General features: G+C 34.9%; 1 protein-coding gene across 1 annotated transcript; it reads right to left on the bottom strand.

Moving 5' to 3' along the window:
* Positions 1-8,641: 8,641 nt before the first annotated feature.
* LOC132603185 (large ribosomal subunit protein uL30y) lies at positions 8,642-12,055 on the bottom strand. The gene is made up of 7 exons (XM_060316124.1): positions 11,928-12,055; positions 11,006-11,189; positions 10,824-10,921; positions 10,681-10,738; positions 9,773-9,852; positions 9,561-9,663; positions 8,642-9,075 (listed from the first exon to the last, which is right to left on the bottom strand). The coding sequence occupies exons 2-7, from the start codon at positions 11,177-11,179 to the stop codon at positions 8,860-8,862; spliced, it is 729 nt and encodes a 242-aa protein (XP_060172107.1). The 5' UTR covers positions 11,180-11,189; positions 11,928-12,055; the 3' UTR covers positions 8,642-8,859.
* Between the last annotated feature and the right edge of the window lie 9,593 nt (positions 12,056-21,648).

Below are 21,648 nucleotides of genomic sequence, written 5' to 3'. Positions count from 1 at the left end.
AAACGATTTAGCTACTCATACTCATTAAATAAAAAGTAGTAGCAAAGAGAATATTCATGGAAGTTTACAATAATGTTAAAGAAGAAGATGACAAAAGGTGAAAAATCTTATCTAAAAGCTTCACACAACAATAGTATTCAATACTCTCTTTAGAGCTAAAAGACAACTAAAACTGAAAAGTGAGGAATATTCAATAATGTGCACAGAGCACTAGGTACAAGGAAGATTGCATATTTCTATTCAAAGAAAGCCCTTTCTTTTGAGTTATAGAGGAAGGAAAAAAAAAGTCAAATTTCGGACAAATTTACGACTTGCGATCCAAGTTTGTGGTCGCAACTTGAGTTTGCGACCGCAGCACGCTCAGCAATTCTTCTTGGTCCTTCTGAAGATGCGGCCGCAACTTGAGTTTGCGGTGCCGCATCTGCTTCGCAAATTCAGGCATGTAGCTTAGCTCACTGGGTGTTTGGGCTTCCAAAATGCGACCGCAACTCCAAAGTTGCAATGCCACATTCTCATCGCAAGTCGATGATCTTTTCTGAGCTTACTATAATTTCTCTGGGCCAAATATGTGGCCCCAAGTCCACTTTGCAGTGCCGCATATTTGCCGCAACTTTATGCTCTTTTGCTTTTTTTGTTTCATTTTGTCCCTTTTTTGTCCTCGACTCACAAAAACTGAAAACACATGAAAAAACACGAACAAACACTTGAAAAGACTACTCAAAAAGAATAAGTAGTGGATGTAAAAAGCCCTAAAATCCACGACTTATCAGATTTTAGGGATTAAAATCAACAGAACTATTAATGGCTTTTCTTTGTGTCAGTCTCATTGTATTGAATAGATATTGAAAAAGCTTGATTGTTTTGATGTTGTGCCAATGAGAACTCCTTATGATCCTAGCATACACTTGAGAAATATTAAAGAATCTAGTGTTTCTCAAACTGAATATGCTAAAATAATTGAGAGTGTAATGTTTCTAATGAACTATACTCGGCCTGATATAGCTTATGTTGTTAACAGATTAAGTAGATATACTCATAACCCAGTAGTGAACACTGTAATGCTCTTCATCGCTTGCTAAGGTACTTGAGAGGTACTTATGGATTGGTGTTTTCATTTTAATAAATTTCCTACTGTTTTAGAAGGTTTTTGTGATGCAAACTGGGTAACTAACAATGATGAAGTTAGCTCCACAAGTGGCTAGTTGTTTACTTTGGGTGCAGGTGCTATTTCATGAAAGTCATCCAAATAGGCTTGTATAGCACGTTCTACCATGGAATCTGAATTCATTGCTCTCGAGTTGGCAGAGCAAGAAGCTGAGTGGTTGAGAAACATTTTGGCAGATGTGCCCTTGTAGGGAAGACAAACTACAACAGTCCCTTTACATTGTGGCTCACAGGCGGCAATTGGGATTGCCAAGAATAGTGTTTACAATGGAAAAAGAAGACATATTCGCCTCAGAGATGGTGTAGTTAAACATTTGTTAAAACATGGTGTTATTTCCTTGGAATATGTAAGGTCCGAAAGAAATTTGGCGGATCCTTTAACCAAAGGTTTAGTAAGGAAAATGATCCTTGATACGTCGAGGGGGATGGGACTAAAGCCCATTGATTGAGGTAATACGGTGGATACTCGTTTGTGGTCAAACAAAGCTATATAGGCCGTCAATATACACTATATTTTCTATCCCTGTGGCGTGTGGTATGTTTACAAGGTTGAGCTTATTTTGATATTAATGATTCCATAGCCTTAAGGTGGTCTATCTTGAGATAGACTTGATGGAATCACCTATGTGAGTATAAAGGTGTGGTCGCCTTTTATGAAGGACTTGGGCCGTCTTTCTAGAGCACTCATGAGACCCAAGGTGTGTGCATGACCATAAAAGCACTTTGTTAGTATCGCGGAGGTTGCACAAAACTAAGGATATCGTATGTGTTATGGGGGTCTCAACTTATGTCCATTCAGTTCAAGAGTACTTCACTTTGTGGATATTAGTTGTTGCCTCATTTCACTATGTGTTAATTCAAATGGAAAGATATTGACACTTAAGTACATGTTCCTTCCTTTAGCCCAGAATCTGTTCTCACTCTTTATCTTTGCATTAGCGGGGGACTGTTGAAATCATTCCTAACATTTGTGATTTTGTGTAATGCAAAAGGTACAAATACGTTACAAGCAGATTAATCTATTCATTCCAAATGCATGAATTCTCTACAAACACGTTACAAGGACTTGAAACAAATTCATCCAAATGAATTATGTCATTTGATGTAATGGTCAATTAATTCCATTAATTTCATTCATCTCCTCTTCTGTAAACTCTCCTATTTGCAAACGTAAAACTCTTGGAAATCTCCTATATAAGAGGAGACATTGGTGAACAAAAATGACACCCAAAAAAAAAAATACTCTTCCTCTCTTCTTCTCAAGTTAGTTTCTGTGCAATTGTATTTTGTGCAAAATACTCCAACTTCCAGCCATGAGTACACGTTTCTCAAAGAACTATGAAACCTTGGAGAGCGACCGGCTGTGAACGATTTGTACCGGTGTTGGGCCGAAAATCGGTTTCAAGGCAATGGCTTGTCACGACACAGTATTTATGATAATTTGGTTACTATTTTTAATTTCAAGTTCAATATCAATATTGTGCTATTTTCCTAACAGTTCAAACACCAGAAACAAACTTTCTAAAGAAACAAAACTCCTGCTTAGTGAGATCACATTTAGTTCACCCTCTTGATGAGCTCATTGATGAAATTCTCACGATTTCCAGCGTCACCGCCTACAACATAGTGATTTCTCTTCTTTTTGAGTCCACCTAGAGGTGCCTTGAGTTGGAATGGCCATAAGAAATTGTGAGCCTCTTTGAAGTGTGGTCCAACAGTGATGATCTCGTGGACAAGATCTTCGATGCAAATAATACCATGTTTGCCCAAAACCTGCAACATACCGCATTTTGATGAAAAAATGTCGAGAGATTAAGGTATGGTTTGTTTGAAGCTTTGGATGTTTTTGAACTTTTGTCACGTACAGTCAGACCTCTCTATAACATTTCACTATAAGATCAAGTTTTTTGGAATCGATTTTACATATTATGTTACCCAGTCAAATCTTTCTAATAGCATCGTGTTCTGATATTTTTTGGGGTGGGCTTGGTGGGTATTTACCTAAAAATATTTTTTACTAACCAACCGAACCTGAAAAAATAAGTAAGAAATTCACTTATTTTACACTAATCAACCGAACATGAGAAAATAAATAAGAAATTCACTTATTTTCAAAGAACACATTTTCTAGAAAAACAATTTCCTCCATACCGAACACACCCTTTATTTCAACTATTCAATTTTATATAAAGTATTATTTTATTTTCATATCATTCTTACATAAACAGTTTCCAAAAAAAAATGTAATGTCAAAAATAACTTTATGACAGATTTTATACGCTTTCTAAAGCAAGAATGTGAAATTCTCAACCTAAAAAATCAATAATATTGTGTATAGGTGAGTAAATTTTACTTAACAATTCTAAATTTTAGGTTAAAAATAATACCTCGTTCATGTCTTGTATTATGAGATAAAGACTTATTTAAATTAACATTTTCAAGTAATTTGCAAAAATTTAAATATCATATCAGCTATTAATTATATTTATATTGAAGATCATTATTTTTTATTAAAATATTACTAATAAAATAGCTTACAAAATAATTAGAGTAAACGCCACCCATGACTGGGAGTTGGCCATGCCCAAAGTCATTACTTTAACGGCAAGGAGGGGATGCCGAAGATAGGATAAGTGACTAAAGTGAAATCGTAACAAGGTAGTCGTGCCGGAAGGTGCGACTGGATCACCTCCTTTTTAGAGAGAGCTAATGCTTTTTGAGTATTTTGATTTTGACACTGCTTCACACTCTTTGAATAAATATGACACGAAAATAGAAAAGTGTTTTACAAAAATTAAATTGTTGTAGTAAAATTATGATACTAATAATAACATTAATAACGAGATATATCACGACATTTCTAAAATTTGAGCTCTAAAATAAAAATCATATATCATGAAGTTTAATGGGCGGGTTTTGAAAATAAAAAATAAAAAAGATATACAAATTTTAATCATAAATTATTATTACATGAAGGTTTTAATTACTCAAAAATATGTCACAATTTATATTATTGAAGGTTGTTTTTGATATTTTAAAATTGATGCAATAATCCAACTCATTTTCAGCCTTTAATTTAGAATTAAGAAAAATTATAATCCCATTCAAAATGTGGAAAAAAAATATTATTTCCGAAACCCAAAACATAATATGGTAAGGTTGGCTTTACTTTATTTGTAATTAACACATTTTGACTGATTTAAAATCTATATGCTTCATTAGAAAAGAAGGGGCAGAATTGCCCTTCTTCTGGGGTGATCTTTAAGTTTTGCCCCTCAAATTGCTAGTCTTTAAGTTTTGCCCTTCGCCTAAAATTTATGGGTTCCGGATTCGAACTCCCGCTCTGTCAAAAATTTAAAAAAAATCATAAGGCAGAGTTTGAATTTCGCTCTGCCCCTCCGACAGACTTTTAGTTATGCTTAACTAAAAGTCTGCCGGAGGGGGCAGACTTTGCCTTGAGGCATATATTTTGTTTTATTTTACTTTTCAAGGCAAACTAAGGAAAAGTTCCGTCTTATGAAGTATACTTTTAGTTGTGTCTTAACTAAAAGTGTGCCCTATAAGACATAACTAAAAGTATGCCCCATAAGGCGAAACTTTTCCTTAAGGCATAACTAAAAGTTTGCCTTATAAGGCAAAGTCTATGTCTTAAGGAAAAGTTCTATCTTATGGGGCATACTTTTGGTTATGTCTTAACTAAAAGTTTACCCCATAAGGCATAACTAAATTATGTCTTAAGGAAAAGTTTCGTCTTATGGGACAGGCTTTTAGTTATGCCGAATCCGGCACAACTTTAATTTTTCCTTAAGGAGTGTATGCTGGATCCGTCATACAAGTGCCCCAGCCTTGCCATGCGAAATTATTTTTTTATTTTATACCTGAGTGAGAGTTCGAACCCAAAATCTCAGGTATTTGCCCACCTTTTCAAGTGAAGGGCAAAACTTAAAGACCACAAATATGAAGGGCAAAATTTAAAGACTACAAATATGAGAGACAAAATTTAAAGACCACCCCAAAAGAAGGGCAATCCGCTCAAAAATTTGGAAAAGAAGGCTCGCTATTAAAAAAAATCATTCTATTCAGTTACTATGAGGTTATATGCCCTTATAGACAGATGAATAATACATGCTCAACTTGTCATATTTTGTTTTTCGAAAAATAAATTGAATTAGATCAACTCAATATTAAACATTAAAAAAATTCAAAAATTATTGAAAAGGACTAAAAGTTACAATTTTTCTCAAATCAATTTTATGAAAAAAAAAATACATTTTAAAATAGTTTAGATCAATATTTACCACTTTTGAAAAGCGAAACATACACTTTGTCCTAATTTATGTGGGAACTTTCTTTTTAATTTGTCCCAAAGAAATGTTACATTTTTATATTTAAAAATAATTTAACTTATGAGATGATTTACCGCCACACAAATATCTAAAAATTGATTTAGGCCACAATTTCAAAAAAAAAAAAAAAAATCTTAAATTTTGTGCCTAGTGAAATGATAAACTAATTTGAGGCGAAGAAGTAACAAATATTAAATGAAAAAATATAGACAGATAATTTAACAAGAAATTCACATACCCAAATGAAAAAGAAAATTGGAGACCTTAAATTGATGAGTTATTATGGTTCCATCCAAAAGAGTGCAAACTATATATACAAATAAACAAAGAAATCTAATATAAATAACCTATGTTACTCAAATTCTATAAAAATATTACCGAATTCGTATTGAATTCTCTGAAAATAGATTACTTTTGAGAAAATTTGTCACATATCCGGCTATATTTGGCAATATTTTTTGAAGAATACGAGCAATATGATATATACCAACAGGTAACGGGATATATCACTAAGTGAAGTGTCCTTTTTCTGGGCAGTTCTTGAGAAAACTTGAACATCATCAAGTTTTTCAGCATCGTTGCTCGGTTCTTTAAAAATGTATTTATATTCGTTCAAATCCTCCAAAAATGCATTTAAAGGATTTGACTTCAACACGCTGCGGAAGACATACTTGAAAAGTCCAAGGAACAACAACAACACATACCCAGTTAATCTATCTCACAAGTGAAATCTAGGGAAGATAGGATGTATGCAAACATTACCTCTATCTTTTATAGGGTAGAGAGGTTATTTCTGATAGGCTCGACTTTAAAGAATATCAAAACAGAAAATAACGACAGCGAACTGACAAAATAAACAAAGCAAATGAAATAACATGTAATATCAAAAATTGAAAGAGAAATCCAAGCAACATAGTAAATAACATGGAAGGTGATATATCACTCAAGTGAAGAGTCCCTTTTCTGGACAGTTCTTGAAAAAACTAAGACATCATCAAGTTCTTCAGCACCTTCTTTCTTCTTATTATTAGTAGTGTTTGGATAATTTTGACCATCACTTATAATGGCTTCTCTGATTATATCTCTAGTTTTGGCCATGGGATCATCATCCTTGTCTTCTTTCTTTTCCACTTGCTCTTTCCTCTCTTTTGCTGCATCCATTGATTCTTTCCTTTTTTGTTTCCCTCTATGCTTCCTTCTGTGGCTATCAAATACTGTACAGATTGTAAAGACTCTCTTTTGCTATATTATATATAATATAAAAATGAAATAAAAAATGATGGAGCTCTGATCTATGTATTTTCGTGTCCCATGATAAAGGTTTACACGTATCATAGAACCAGCATGCGTGGAAGTTTATTTTTGTTTTGGGAATTTTGAAAATATTCGAATTTTTAATTCCTAAATATTGATAAAGTTTAATTTTGATTTTGTAATTTCAAACTAAAATCATTTAATTAAGTGATATTTTTATCTGTAATTTCTTAAACTGTGAATATTTTCAAATTTAATGATTATTAAGTGCTTAGAAATCCAATTAATTATTTTATTATAGTATTAAATTTACATTGCTACTCTATATTTGAAAAAAAAAAATCTCAGAATATTTTTATATCAAATATTCATATATAATGGACAAAAAAAACTATTTTAATTAAGAAAAGATGTTAGATAGTAGTTTAGGTACCACCACTCCAAATTATTTTTTCTTGAAAGAGTATAAGACAATAAAAATATCTTAAAGTTAGGACAACAAAATGATGTGTCTAACACAACTTTGTGAGGTTTTTCTTTGTCTCATAAAAAAAAGTAGACTTAAAGTTTGTGAACCAAAAGGTTTAAGATTTGAATTCAGTTTTTTGTGACACAAAAATTACATGATAAGTAAAGTTGTGTGACACGTAATAAAGGCCGAGACAAGTAAATAAATATTTCTTGTAAAAAAAGTCATAAAATTAAAACAAGTTGAGCAATTCGCAGTAATGTCCTTATTTTGGGGTGATCTTTAATCTTTGCCCATCAAATGAAAGTATTTAACTTTTGCCCTTCACCTAAAACTTTAAGATTTCGGATTCGAACCCCTGCTCAGGTGAAAAAACAAAATTCACTAGGCAGCGGTTGCTATACAAACTCTGCTCCATCGGGCATAGTTTGCAGACAAATTATGTCTGATTGGGCAGAGTTTGCCTGTAAACTATACCTTAAGGTAGAGTTTTGCAGGCAAACTATTCCTTAGCAAACTCTACCTGATAACGCATAGTTTGCAGGAAACTTTGCCCCATCGAGCATGCAAACTCTGCCCTGTTAGCATAAGTGTTAGATTGCAATCATCTCCCATAATCCCATAGTAGTCCTCTGCATTGAAGATAACTATATTGATCTGCAAGGTAGTTCCGCTATACTATACTAATGTGCATACGAACCAACATTGATACATTTAATTTTGGGATCTTTACATTGTACTTAAACAGCAGCTTAACAAAGCCATCAATTAGATAGTTATATGAATCAACATGGGTACATGATAGTTATACACTTATGCCTTAAATTTTGCCTTCAAAACTCTGCCTTGTGAAATTCCTTTCATTTTATTTTTTTTAATTTTTTTTACTAAGCTCAGGTTCAAACCCTGAACCTCGAAGTATTAGGCGAAAGACAAAAATTAAAGAACATCAATTTGAGGGACAAAATTAAAGACCATCACAAAGAAAGGACAATCCGCGCAATAAAAAAAGTTTATAAAGGGCCAAAAATCTATTTCTCCCCACATGATTGTACTTGTCAACTTTGGTTTGTAAATTGACAATGAACTGAGCGTGCTTTTGCAGCACGTGCTGAAATACTTGAAGAACATCTACCCCCTCAATAGTCTTAGTTTAATCTGATAACGATAATGGAGCAAAATTTTTAGAGAAGCAATTTATTTATCTTTATTAAGAAAAGATGTCGGATAGCAGCTAGGATACCACCACCACCGTCAAAATTATTTTTTCTTGATAGAGCATAACAATATATACATAACATAGGAAACATATTTGATCACATTCAGGAAAATAGACCGACTTTAGTTTCTCTAAATACTGTAAGCTAAAGAGGACAGGTAATATAGGACATGATCTGTAAACACGAGAAATTCCAAAGTGCAGAAACCATATATTTAAATTGAAGCACACTTCCCACTTTAAAATTGAACATTGACAAAACCACAGGCAACTGGTATACTTAATCCCAAAAACTAATTTTAACCTCGAGAACAAAACCTGAAATTTGTCTAGTTCAAATATTACAAACAGTTCAAACACCAGAAACAAACTTTCTAAAGAAACAAAACTTGTTAGTGAGATCATCTTTAGTTCATCCTCCTGATGAGCTCATTGATGAAATTCTCACGATTTCCAGCATCACCACCTTCAACATAGTGATTTCTCTTCTTTTTGAGTCCACCTAGAGGTGCCTTGAGTTGGAATGGCCATAAGAAATTGTTAGCCTCCTTGAAGTGTGGTCCAACAGTAATGATCTCGTGGACAAGATCTTCGATGCAAATAATTCCATGCTTGCCCAAAACCTGCAACATACCGCATTTTGATGAAAAATGTCGAGAGATTAAGGTATTGTTTGGTTGAAGCTTTGGATGTTTTAGAACTTTTGTCATGTACAGTCAGACTTCTCTATAACATTTCACTATAACGACCAAGTTTTTTGGAACCGATTTTACATGTTATGTTATCCAATCAAATCTTTCTATAATAGCATCGCATTCTGATATTTTTTGGATGGTGTTATAGAGAACATATAATATAAACAACATGAAAGATCTGTACCACAGAAAACATGGTTATAGTGAAATGTTATAGAGGATAGGTTGTTATAGAGAGGTCTGTCTTATATGTTTATAGAGGATAGGTTGCTATAGAGAGGTCTAACTGTCTTATATGTTCTCTACAAAAGCATTCCGCTACAGCAGCCAAAATATCTCCAAACAAATGATGTCGTTATAGAGAGATTTTACAGTACACTATGAATGAACTTCAAAACATATTTTGCACCAACCTGCTCAATGACAGCATTGTCAGTCAAAGCAATTCTTTGCTTGTCTACCTTTCCGTAACCTCGTTTGTAGATCAACTCTTTAATGCTCTTCAAGTTGGGATAACTGAGAAATTAAAGAAATGCATCAATCAATAACTGATAGGGGAACTCCAAAATCACAATCAACCTCACAAGGAAGCAACGCATGAGAAAACAAACAGAATGATACCCACCCGTATGTAACGTATGGCTCAACCCTATGCAACATGTTCACGGTGGCCTTATTAACTTTCAGGAAGACACCGTTAAAGATCTGCCATATAGCAAAGAGTCCTCTCATAAGACAGGTAGAATTAAGCCGGGAAGTAATACACAATGAACAATAAGAAAGATCACATAAAGAAAAACCAAAAATCCCATGTACAAAGTTTAAGAGTAATTCATTGGTCAGTTGTTGCTTCTTCAAAAATATCCAAAAAATCAGTACACAGAGTCTAAAACAAGAGCATAACTGTACGTATTGCCTAAAGATACATTATTATGTTCATTTGCGCAACAACTTAGACTTGGTAACCAAGAGGCACTAGCAGATATTATGAATTAACCACAAATCATAAAATAAATACACGTAAAATGGCAGTCCAATCATGTTTTGTCATAGGTTATAGCATCAAATTATGCAAAGTGACTAGATAAAAAGAGTGTAATGGATGAACCGAAAAAATAAGGATAACGCGTAAGCGTAATCAATCAATCAAACCAAAGAACAAGAAAAAAGTGTAATGAACAATCAACGAAAATTATGCAAAGCCTACATATGATAAGAAAATGGAACTGAATCAACTACTCCATCCAAGTTAAATGTCAAAGTCCGTTTGGCATGACAATAACAGTTAAAATTCGAAGTTCAAATGCTACTCTAAATCTCTTTCAGGCCAAACACAACACTTAGTTGACCACCGTAATGATGCTATCCATAGCCAAGTTGAGCAGATAGAATCACTTCGAGGTTACAAAGTGGCAAGGAAACTAAAGAAGGGAAAAATAGATTCCCATAATACACAAGTGACAGCTAAGAACTTGAACTAGTGTCCTCTTATAGATTTTCATAGATATCGAACAGGAAACATCAATAAAGTACCTGTCGCAATCGAAGAAGCTGAAGAATCTTTTTTGTCTGCGGTGGCATTGCGTTAATCCTAATATTTAAAAAAAAAGATCAATAACCAGACTTTATTCATCAAAACATCCATGGCTTAAATAAACCATCCAGCAATATCTTACCCACGAATTCTAATGATGAAGAGCAACTTTGCTTCGGGATCAACATAGAATCCTCCCTTCAATCGCGCCTCGCGCTTCAAACGGATCAACTCCCTCTCCTAAACACATATATACTAACTCTTAAAAAACCTCGGTATTAGACAAAATCAGCATTTTTAATGAGATATTGAGCTTATTAATACCTGCTCGGAGTACTCCTTAGCGTACTGTTTAGCCCTGTTGTAGATAAGTTTGCGATTCTCAGCATTCTTTTTCTTGGCAGCTTCAAGCTCTTGCTTCTTCACAAGGGCCCATTCCACATTCCTTTTTTGCTTCTTCAATACCGACTCTGGAACCGGTACACCTCCCTCACCCATGTCTCTATCTCTATAATATGGAACAGCCCAAAAACACAAGTTTAGCAAAGCATTAACATCGACTTCTCTACTTGCTTTCTGATGCAAAAATTTGAGATGACAATTTTAAATCAAATAAGATACTAGTTTACCAAAAAAAAGACCAGAGAGCTTAAGGGTTTTTTTTCATTTTTGGCCCGTCGACCAAAATTAATTACAGGCTCTAACCAAAATATACAAAAACATATACAATGATGATGTATGTTTATATGTATATTTGTGTATAGGACATGTATAATATACATTACTTACTCTATACAAAATTTTACATAACAAATGCCCACTTCCCCCAAATAAGAATTTAATCACTTTTCCAAAAATGTCAAAAAAAAAATTATGTTTCTTCATAAAAAAGATGGTAATGAATATTCAGTTTAACAAAGATTCATTGCAAATACTCAGTAATACAAAAAAAAAATATATAAGCAAGTAAAAACTAATAAATAATTATACAAAACAAGCAGAAACTAAACAGAAAACCCAAAATTCCAAAAAAGAATAAAATAATTCATTATATTAAACTGGATAATCCTAAAAGAAATTGATGCTTTTAACACAAATCCATTTCAACAAGTGTAAAAGTGAGGTTATTATGTAAAACCCCAAAACAATGCTACATTTTAAATGCTTAAAAAAACTAACAAACCCATAAACAAAATAGAAACATAATACAAATGATTATAGAAGACGAGAAAATGTGTTTACTTACCCCCTGTAGATTTGTGCAGGGTCCTTTGTCTGTTCTTTACACAGCTGCTGATATATTTGAGTTAAGTTTATATAGTAGGGTTTTAAGAATGTGTTCTTAGTTTGGGCCTAATTTGCATGGCCCATATTTAGTTCCAGGACCAATTAACGAGGCCCTGGGTTTAATTTCAAGACCACTTAATGTGGCCCAAATTTACTTCAAAGACCAATTAAGAAGTTTTTGCACGGATTGTCTTTCAAACATTTGTTTTTTGTGCGGATTGTCCCTCAAATTGGTGGTCTTTAATTTTTGTCTTCTGCCTTTGCATGGATAGAATTTACAAAATTATGCTTTAAGACAAAATTCAACCCATGCAAATTCTGCCTTAAGGCCCAGGCAGAGGACAAAAATTAAAGACCACCCCCAACGAAGAACAATCCTGCAAATTGCCCATTGTCTTTCAAACATATTTTTTTGTGCGGATTGTCCTTCAGCCCTCAAATTGCTAATCTTTAATTTTAGCCTTTCGCTTAAAAAAGTGGCCAAAAACCCGAGGTTCTAGGTTCGAACCCCGCTCAGAAAAAAAAATCGCATGGCAAGGCTTTCGCGAAACCTCTACCTTAAGGCCTAACATTTGCCTAAAATTAGGCCTATTCAGGCAAAAGATATGCCTTAAGGCCTAATTTTTGGCAAATTAAGGCCTAATTTTGGACAAAAGTTTGCCTTAAGGCCTAATTTTTGTTCGAATAGGCCTACTTTTGCTATGAAACTCTGCCTTGCGAATTTTTTTTTTACTGAGCTGGAGTTCAAACCCAGAACCTCGGGGGATTAGGCAAAAGGCAAAAACTAAAGACTAGCAATTTGAGGGACAAAAATTAAAGACCACCCCCGAATGAGGGCAATCGTGCAAATTGCCCCTTTCAAATGGACTGGTCTTTTTAAATTTTTTTCCCTCATATATGTGGTCTTTAGTTTTTGTCTCTGCTGCTTATATAATGAAAATATTTAGACTTGCTTCGCTCGGCTAAAGTTCTGTAATGTTTATCTTCGAAAACTAGACTTCTACTTTGGCTAGCATAAGTTCTATGCAAATTAAGTTAGGCGGCATAAGTTGTGTAGTATTTTCAGAATTTGTGTAGTGTTCAGAAATTGGAGTTATGCTTTTTGGGACATATGTTCTCCATCATTTTTTGTGTCTGTTTTTTTGGAGTTTGATGTGCTTTTGGCCATTTTATGTTGAGTTTTGAAAATTTTGTCATGTCCAGCATAGCTTGCGGGATATTATGATGCGGAAATATAAACCTATGCCGAGCGAAAAGTGTTGTAAGGCAAAAATTAAAGAGTAGAAATTTGAGGGCCAAAAATTAAAGACACCGAAATAGTAACATTTGTGTGAATGACCCAATAATTTATCTATGCATGCGATGTTATAGCTTAGGGCGTTTTCATGATAGGTAGAATAAAAATATTTACTTTCCTATATTCGTTTAGAAAAGGCCAAACCCATCGGTAGACATTTGTAGTCGTCCAGTTCTTTCACTTGACCACCTAAAGTGGACCTTGTTTCATTTAGACACCTCAGGTGGGCAATACATGTTCCAGTTAGACAATTTTTGCACCAGATTTTTTAAATCCCAAGCGCGTGTATATCAGTTGTCTCCTACGTGGTTTAAGTGACCAATTACATTGTACGAGCTCATTTAAATTTTGCCAACTCAATTAATGATGTGCCAACTCATTTTCCAACACAATTAATGATGTGCCAACTCATTTGCCAACTCAATTAATGATGTGTCAGCTCAGTTGCCAACTCATTTTAATTGGCCACATCATTGCACACGCGGGCAAATCAACTAAAGACCAAATTAGGGCTCAAAATTACCCATTTCCATATATACACTTTAGGTGCAAACGATCCGGCGATTTGCCACGAAAATTGAGGTAAAATTTTCGTCGATTTCGTTCAATATCTTCTCCATTTTCACTTAATTCTTAGTTAATAATCACTCATAAGGTATTATTTTCATTTATTTGCAGGTTTTAGTCTGGAAATCAATGCTTTGGACTTTGTTCGTTTCAACTTCATTTGCGACATTGGAGAAATTTAAGGTTCTACTAAACGTTTCTCGTGTTTGTATGCTATATTGTGTTTAAATTAGGGTGTTTTGGTACGAAACTGGTTGTTATCACTTTATTTGTTTACTAGGGTTTATTTGGGAATTTCAGTGTTAAAGTTCGGGTTTTTTTTGGGCATTTCCTTGTTGCTTGTGTGTTGTGGGGTGTGGAGGAATATAATGGACGACTATATTCTTACTTGTTTTCACCATGGGGGTACAGTTGTGGAAGACCCTGTAGTGGGTCCCACGTACAAAGGGGAATTAGAGGTCTTTGGTGCTGCTATCGATAAAGACCATTTTAGTCTTGTTGAGTTTGAAGCATACACTAAAGATCTTGGGTACACAAATGTCCTTGGATTCTACTTCAAAAAGGTTGATGATAGTGCCTTTGTTCAGCTTACTTCTGATAGACAATTACTAGGGCTTGTAAATGACTTAAAACATGGTGATGAGTTTGATGTGTTTGTGGTCCATGGCATTGATGAGGTGGAGGAGTTGCCACAACCAATTGGTTTGTTGGTAAGGCCAGAGGGTGATGACTGTATTAATGACCCATGTGGCACTGATGAAGGTAGGGCAACACATGTGGGTGGGAGGGGTATAAATACTGATGTAAATGTTCCAGATGAGGCTGAAACATTTCCAAAGGAGGCTGAAACACCTCCAAAGGAGGCTGAAACACTTCCAAAGGAGGCTGAAACATTTCCAATTCCAAATGTGGGTGAAACAGATCCAAATAGGGGTGAAACAAATTTGAATGGGGGTGAAACAGATCTAAATGGTGCTGAAACAGATCTGAATGATGGTGAAACAATTCTAAACGGGGCTGCAACAAATGGGGATCAATTAGATGTTGCTAGTAGTTCTGAATCAGATTTTCCAGATCTTGATGATTCAGATGTTGATGAAGAATTGAGAAACCTTAGAGCTGAAAGAGGAGTAAAAGGAACCCCAATCCTAGAAGAAAAAAACTAACACATAGGAAATACCATTAGGTGAAGCTGGTGTTGATAGAGGCTTTGAAGATATTGGTAGAAATAAGTCTGCTAGGTATGTGGGAAGATTAGGTGGAGATGAGGATTATATTGACAGTTCAGATTATGGTAGTGATGACAGTGATGATGAGTTAGATGCTGATGTTGTAAGGGGTGTTGATCTACCAGCAAGAAGGAAGAGCACAAAGGTCGGGTATGATCTAGCTTGTGTAGTTGTTATTTTTGAACTTGGTATGGTTTTCGAAAATGAAAAAGTATTTAGGAAAGCATTGGCTGATTATGCAATAGAATACAAAGTTAGTCTTAAGTTAAGGCCTAATCAACCTGGTAAAGTAGGGCTCAGTATAAGGGTAACAAACAGTGCAAGTGGTTGTGTTATGCTGCAACAGATAGAGATTCTGGTGACTTTATGATTAAGAGCTACCATCCTGTACACAAGTGTACAACTTCTAACAATAACAAAATGTGCAACACTGAATGGCTTGCTTCTAGATTTAAGGATGAAATAATTAAGCAGCCATCGTTGAGAATATGGGAAATACAAGACATGTGCAGGGATAAGTTAGGACTTTATGTTGGTAGGACAATTTGCTACACAGCTAAAAATGCAGATACTAAGAGGTCTATGGTGATTGGAATTTAGAGTTTGCAAGATTGTGTGACTATGCTGATATGATAAAACAGACAAATCCTGGTAGTTCTGTTTGGGTGAGGATGGACAGAGAAAGTTATCCAGGGAAGAATTTATTTGTGTACTTCTATGTCTGCTTGGATGCATTGAAGAAGGGGTGGATGGAAGGTTGTAGGAGAATAATAGGTTTTGATGGGTTTTTTCTAAAGGGTGCTTGTAAAAGTAAACTGCTAGTAGCAGTTGGCAAGAATGGAAACAATCAGATGTTTCCTATAGCCTGGGCAGTTGTTGACTCAGAGACTAAGCATAGTTGGAGTTTTTTCATTAATTACTTGAAAGAAGATCTGCAGTTGGGTACTGGAGATGGTCTTACTGTGATGGCAGACATGCAAAAGGTAATGTACATAGTAACTTGTTTAATTTCTTACTGTTTCTTACTGTTGAGTGTTTCTTTAATAATTTCTTTTCTTTGAAGGGTTTTCATGCTGCTGTAGAAGAATTGTTACCCGATGCTGAGCATAGGAGATGTGCAAGACACAGCTGGTCCAATTGGCATCAAGAATGGAAGGGTGAAAAGAGAAGAAAACAATGTTGGAGATGTTCTAAGGCCAGTTTTGAAGTGAAATTCAGGTCAGAGCTTGATAAAATAAGCAAACTTGGTAATGATATTTGTGCTGATTTATTGTATTATCCAGAAAAATCATGGGTGAGGGCATACTTTAAAAAGCATTCTAAGTGTGATGTTGTTGAGAATAACATGTGTGAGACCTTCAATTCATGGATCTTGTCTTGTAGACACATATCAATTATAACCATGTTGGAGGAAATTAGGAGAAAGATAATGACTAGACAATGTGATATGATTAAGTTTACCAACACTTGGATATCTGAGATTTCACCTATGGCTAGACTTACCTTAGAGGATAATAAGGAAATGGCTAGGGGCTGCAAGGTTCTTTGGAATGCTGATGTTGGATTTGAGATTGGAGAGGGTGAGTATAGGCATACAGTTAACATGAGTACTAAGAGTTGTAGTTGTAGAACTTGGCAACTGAGAGGAATTCCATGCCAGCATGCTGTTTGTGCATACTACCACATAGAACTAGAGCCTGAACACTTTGTGGAGCATTGGTATAGGAGGATACATTCTTAAAGACATATAGTCATTTCATCCAACCAATTCCAAATATGAAGATGTGGCCTGAAACAAACAATCTAAAGATTGAGCCTCTTGCACCTAAACCAATGCCTGGCAGGCCGAAGAAGAAAAGAACAAAAGGCAAAAATGAACCAAAAAAGATGAGGTATGGAAAGGTGTCCAGAAAAGGGGGGGAAATAACTTGTTCAAAGTGTCATCAACAAGGACATAACAAGAAATATTGCAAGGTAAAATAGTTTTCTTTGAGTTAGTTAACTTGTTTATCATGTATTTTGGGTTTTTAAGTGGGTTACTGCCTTTAAATATGCAGGTTGTGCCAGGTGCAGAAGCACCTAGCCAAAGTTTACAACACCCTGCAGAAGCACCTAGCGAAACTGCACCTACGAGCTTAAGCCATCCTAAACCTTCAGCAGCAGTTTGTGATGATACAACTAGAGTTAGGAGGGTGAATCAATCAAAAAGAGTTAGAAGCTCAAGCCAGCCAGCCCCACCTATAGATACAAGTATTCCTAGTACAAGAGGAATAACAAGTCAACTACCTCCTAGAAGAAGACAAGTTGCTGGACAGAAGAGAGCCAAGGTTGCAACTGGAAAGGAACCTGCAACTAGGGGACACAAAAGGGCAGCTGATGTTGGATTTGGCATGTACACAAGTACAAGTGGAACTCAAATACTAAATGTAAGTCAATTCTAACTTTGGTCTCTAAAACACAACTACATGTAACAAAACTGATTATGCTTCATTTTTCTGCTAAAATGCGGCCAGGAACATCAAGCCAAAGGATTCTAGAAACTGATTCAGCTTACAAGGATGCAAGTCCAACAAGCATAAACCTTGGTTATAAAGCTAGAGGATTAAGATGGAAAAACAAGGAAGTTGTTGTTGACACCCAATTTTGTCCCACCTTTCCTCCAAAATACCTATTTTTCGCTTCTAATATTTTGGCAACTTTAAAAAATAATTATTTGCATTTTTTACTATGATTAGCTTTTATTAATACCGGCATTTCATTATCCTGTCATTATCTTTTACTACCGTTATTACTACCATTACTATTATTATTATTATTATTATTATTATTATTATTATTATTATTATTATTATTACTATTACTATTATTACTAGTATTATCATAATTATCATTTCAGCATTTTTTTTACCGTCTTACGCACACGCATCGCATTTATCTTTACACAATTAAATAATAGTGTTTACTTATTGTGGATTTTCGAAATATTATTGCACGGCTATTACAACGCCATTTTTATTATCTGAGCACTAATAATTGCATATTTTATATGAAATAATATTTTAACACAAGTTATTTAAATAGGTCTTTATTTAAATATAATAGCCCAAGCAACTCATGCTATTTTTCGGACCAATTCACAAACCAGTCCATGTTTTTAATTTACCTGGCCACATTTTAATTCACTAGCCCATTTTAATATCCAATCCATATTTTAATGGTCCAGCCCACACAATACCCGGCCCATCCTCGTTCAGAATAAGGGAAGGGTTTCCCTTCATTTTTCCTTCATTCCGCCGCCCCATCCTTTCCCTTCCCCCATCGTCTCCCTTCTCTCCTCTCCCTCATCTCCCCACGTGATCTTCTGCCACCCCACTCCGCCTTGTCCCCCCACGCTTCTGCCACCCCCATTTCACCCTGTTCCCCACGCTCTTCCCTCTCTCGCTTCCTTCAAACAACTATAAAGAAAGGGGAGAGATTGGAAAGAGGGGGGATTTTTTTGGATAGACGAAACCCCCCTTTTTTTGGTCACAAAAATTCCTTTAAGAAAAAAGTTGGAGCAGTTTGAATACCCCGAAAAAAAAACGAGTGTTTAATCGCTCAAGCCATTCTTTTGAAAATACTAATTTTCTTCAATCTTACTGATATCGTCACAAATACGCATTCTGTTCTTTCTTTTTGCTTCGGGTGTTGGTCTGAATTCGAACGTACGCAAGTTCGATTTTCGTGGTGCTTCGAGGTTAGATCGAAACCTTCGCCTCATTTCGCTGCACCTGAGGAAGGTGAATCTCCTCCCTTTAGTTATTTTATGTTCTGTTTTGATCTTTGATTTCTGTCCTGCTGTGTGTTAGCTTGTTCGTTGATATTAGTAGTGAGAGCATGATTAGGGTGGATTTAGGTAGTGTTTGTTAGTTAAGTTAAGTCAGTATGCTTATACTCGTGCTGTTTAATTGAAATTATTGCTAATTCTCTATCTAGATAAGTTTGTCTATTGGTAGTGGCTTAGATATGGTAGATAAGCATTCAGTTGCCTTTATTAGTTAATTTCCTGATTGATAATTGCTTAAGCATGTTCAAATGTGTATTAGTTGTTTGGTTGTGATTACTTAAGCTGTGTTTTATGATTAAGCATAGTGGGTGTTTTTGCTAGTTGAAATTTTGATTCTTAATAACCTAACACATGAGTAAATTTCATTAGTTATTTTAGTAAGCTAGAAGTGAGTTATTGTAGTTTGAGGTTCAATGTGCTGATTTGATACAAATGATAACTCAGTTTGATAACAATATGGGTCTTATCTTCTGACTTAGTCATGCCATCAGCAGCATGCTGGATGATTTAGTTGTGTGTCCTATTTATTATGTCATAAAGGGCCACTGAATTACCTGTGTAGATTGTTTGGTCTCTGGTTTGATGTTTGGACAATGTTAAATAGCCTATCTGGCAATCTAATGTGTCATCTGTTCTGAAACCAACTTGTGTTCTCCTGGGGATGTATGTTCTTGGAGTGAGTTTTTCCCATTATTCCCTAATGCCTAGTTAGATTTCCTTTTTTTTTTTTTACCCTTGGTTGCAGTTCTGTTCTATGAGAAAGAGTGGTAATTAGGTCAGTCTGGTTCAGTCTTCGATGCCATATATCAGAGTCTTGGTTGAGATATTTGGTTTTCCTGTTTGGTTCAAAAATAAGGCCTTTACACACTTTGTTTTGTTTATCTAAAGAATAAGGAATAAGGCTGTGTTGATGTACTAGTATGAAACAAGTTTTCTTTTGAATTTCATGATGAGCCTGTGTGATCTTGTGAACTTGCCTAATAATTCTAAATGATTGAACAAGTGTGCAATGTGACTTTAGAGGTCTGATATGGTTCACATAGAGAGAGACAATTTGATGTTTAAAATTGTAGATGTGCAACTTGGCTGTCACAATAGGTTTACTGATCTTTGATATAATGTGAAGTTTAGACATCCTGATATGATTAAAAGAATGATATGCTTAAGAGTCTTAAGATGACTTAAATGGATTTAATACTATCTTGGAAATTAAAAGGTTGACATGTCATTGTATCACCTGCCCACTGTTGTATGCTCATATGTGGGATTATATGATTCATGAGTTCACAATTTGTAAGCCTTTGTTGCTGCCATGATAAACCCATTGTTATGGTTGGCTATTTTGTTTGCTGAACTTTAAAAGGACGAGCAAATCTAACAGAGATGGGGTTTGAATCTTAAACTCATTGAAAAGGAATCATCTGGTCACTAGGATCATTTAGAACCTTTGTCTTTCAAAAACATAACTAATTTCCTGTCCTTTGCCCTTTCTTTGATTTATAGCATGTGCAAGTCTTGAATTCATCTATGCATTCTTGATATCATTTTGAACCCAGCTAAGACATGATGTTTGTTCTGTTATCACGTCAGAATAATTGAATTTGTATGCTTTCTGCCATCCTGTGACATGTTTGTTTCATCTAAGTAAGAGGTCCTAAACTGAGTGTTTGATTTGTTTGATTGAGGAGACCAAGTCTTTGCTAGTCCCTTTCCCCCTCTCTTTCTATGATAATCTCATATTCTGCTTTGTTTAGTTTCAGACAAATAGGATCTAAATGCTTCGTGTTAGACTTCGAACCCGTAACTAGATTCTGTCCAGCATGTTCCTTTCCTATTTCTGTCTAAATGTTTTTCTAATGACCAACTATTATTTCCAGCATGTGATGTGTGAATGCTCTTGTGTTTTATATCCCTCTTGATCATCTTGTTGGGGCCGTAATAAACCAAAATACATTCTTTCAAAGCATGAGTTGAAGTACATTTTCTCCAGCTAAAAGCAAGAAATCGCACGAATGTTGATGATTTTGTGCCCATTTTCAGCATCTTATGTGTCTGAACATTGCAAGTATATTGTGTATGCATGTGTATACATGAAATACATTTGAATATGCATAGTATATACATAATCTGTTGTTTTGTTCTGAATTTATATTTTTCATGTCTAATATTATTCATAGAGTAGACACTAATTTTTTTTTCTCTTTCGTTTTATGCATGACCATCGCATACGAGTCTCTCGGACTCGTCTTCTTCCGCATTTGATGTTGGGCTAAAAGCCAAACATAATCTCCTCGGGTCATCTTCCATGTCCAGCCCATCCGCAGCAATACAATGAAATTACTGGGCTAAAAGCCCAACAGCAGCAGCAGTCCCTCAAAAGTGGGCTGACCCATTTGATATCATTTGCCCTTTCATTTTATTTTTGTGCACATTAATTTGTATTATGCAACTAACTTTTGTTTTTTTTTAGTTTAGATAAATCCTGATGATTTTAGTAGGTTTAGTTTAGGAATGGGTAGTTAGTATAAGGAAAAGAACTAAAGAATATTTTGTAAACATCTTTTAAGGTTATCCAAATTATGCATACTTTTAGCCGAATGTAGTTAATAAAACATAATTTTGTTTATACTTCTAAAAGTGCAAAGTCAATTAGCACCTCATTGTTTAGTTTGTTTCAAGTATAGGTGCCCTAATTCACCTTAAAATCAATTAGGTGGCGACTCCTTAAAATAAAACAAATAGAAATCTTCAATATGTTGTA

The sequence above is a fragment of the Lycium barbarum genome, chromosome 7 (genome assembly GCF_019175385.1).
Source record: "Lycium barbarum isolate Lr01 chromosome 7, ASM1917538v2, whole genome shotgun sequence".
Classification (NCBI taxonomy): domain Eukaryota; kingdom Viridiplantae; phylum Streptophyta; class Magnoliopsida; order Solanales; family Solanaceae; genus Lycium; species Lycium barbarum.
The sequence above is the reverse complement of the archived record's forward strand: the minus strand, read 5'-3'. Positions and strand labels throughout refer to the sequence as shown.

Coding starts and splice junctions, on each gene's coding strand:
- LOC132603185 (XM_060316124.1), bottom strand. CDS start 11,179: ATGGGTGAGGGAGGTGTACCGGTTCCAGAGTCGGTATTGAAGAAGCAA. Junction 10,739..10,823: donor TTCATCATTAGAATTCGTGG/GTAAGATATTGC, acceptor TTTAAATATTAG/GATTAACGCAATGCCACCGC. Junction 9,076..9,560: donor ACAATGCTGTCATTGAGCAG/GTTGGTGCAAAA, acceptor GGTATGTTGCAG/GTTTTGGGCAAGCATGGAAT.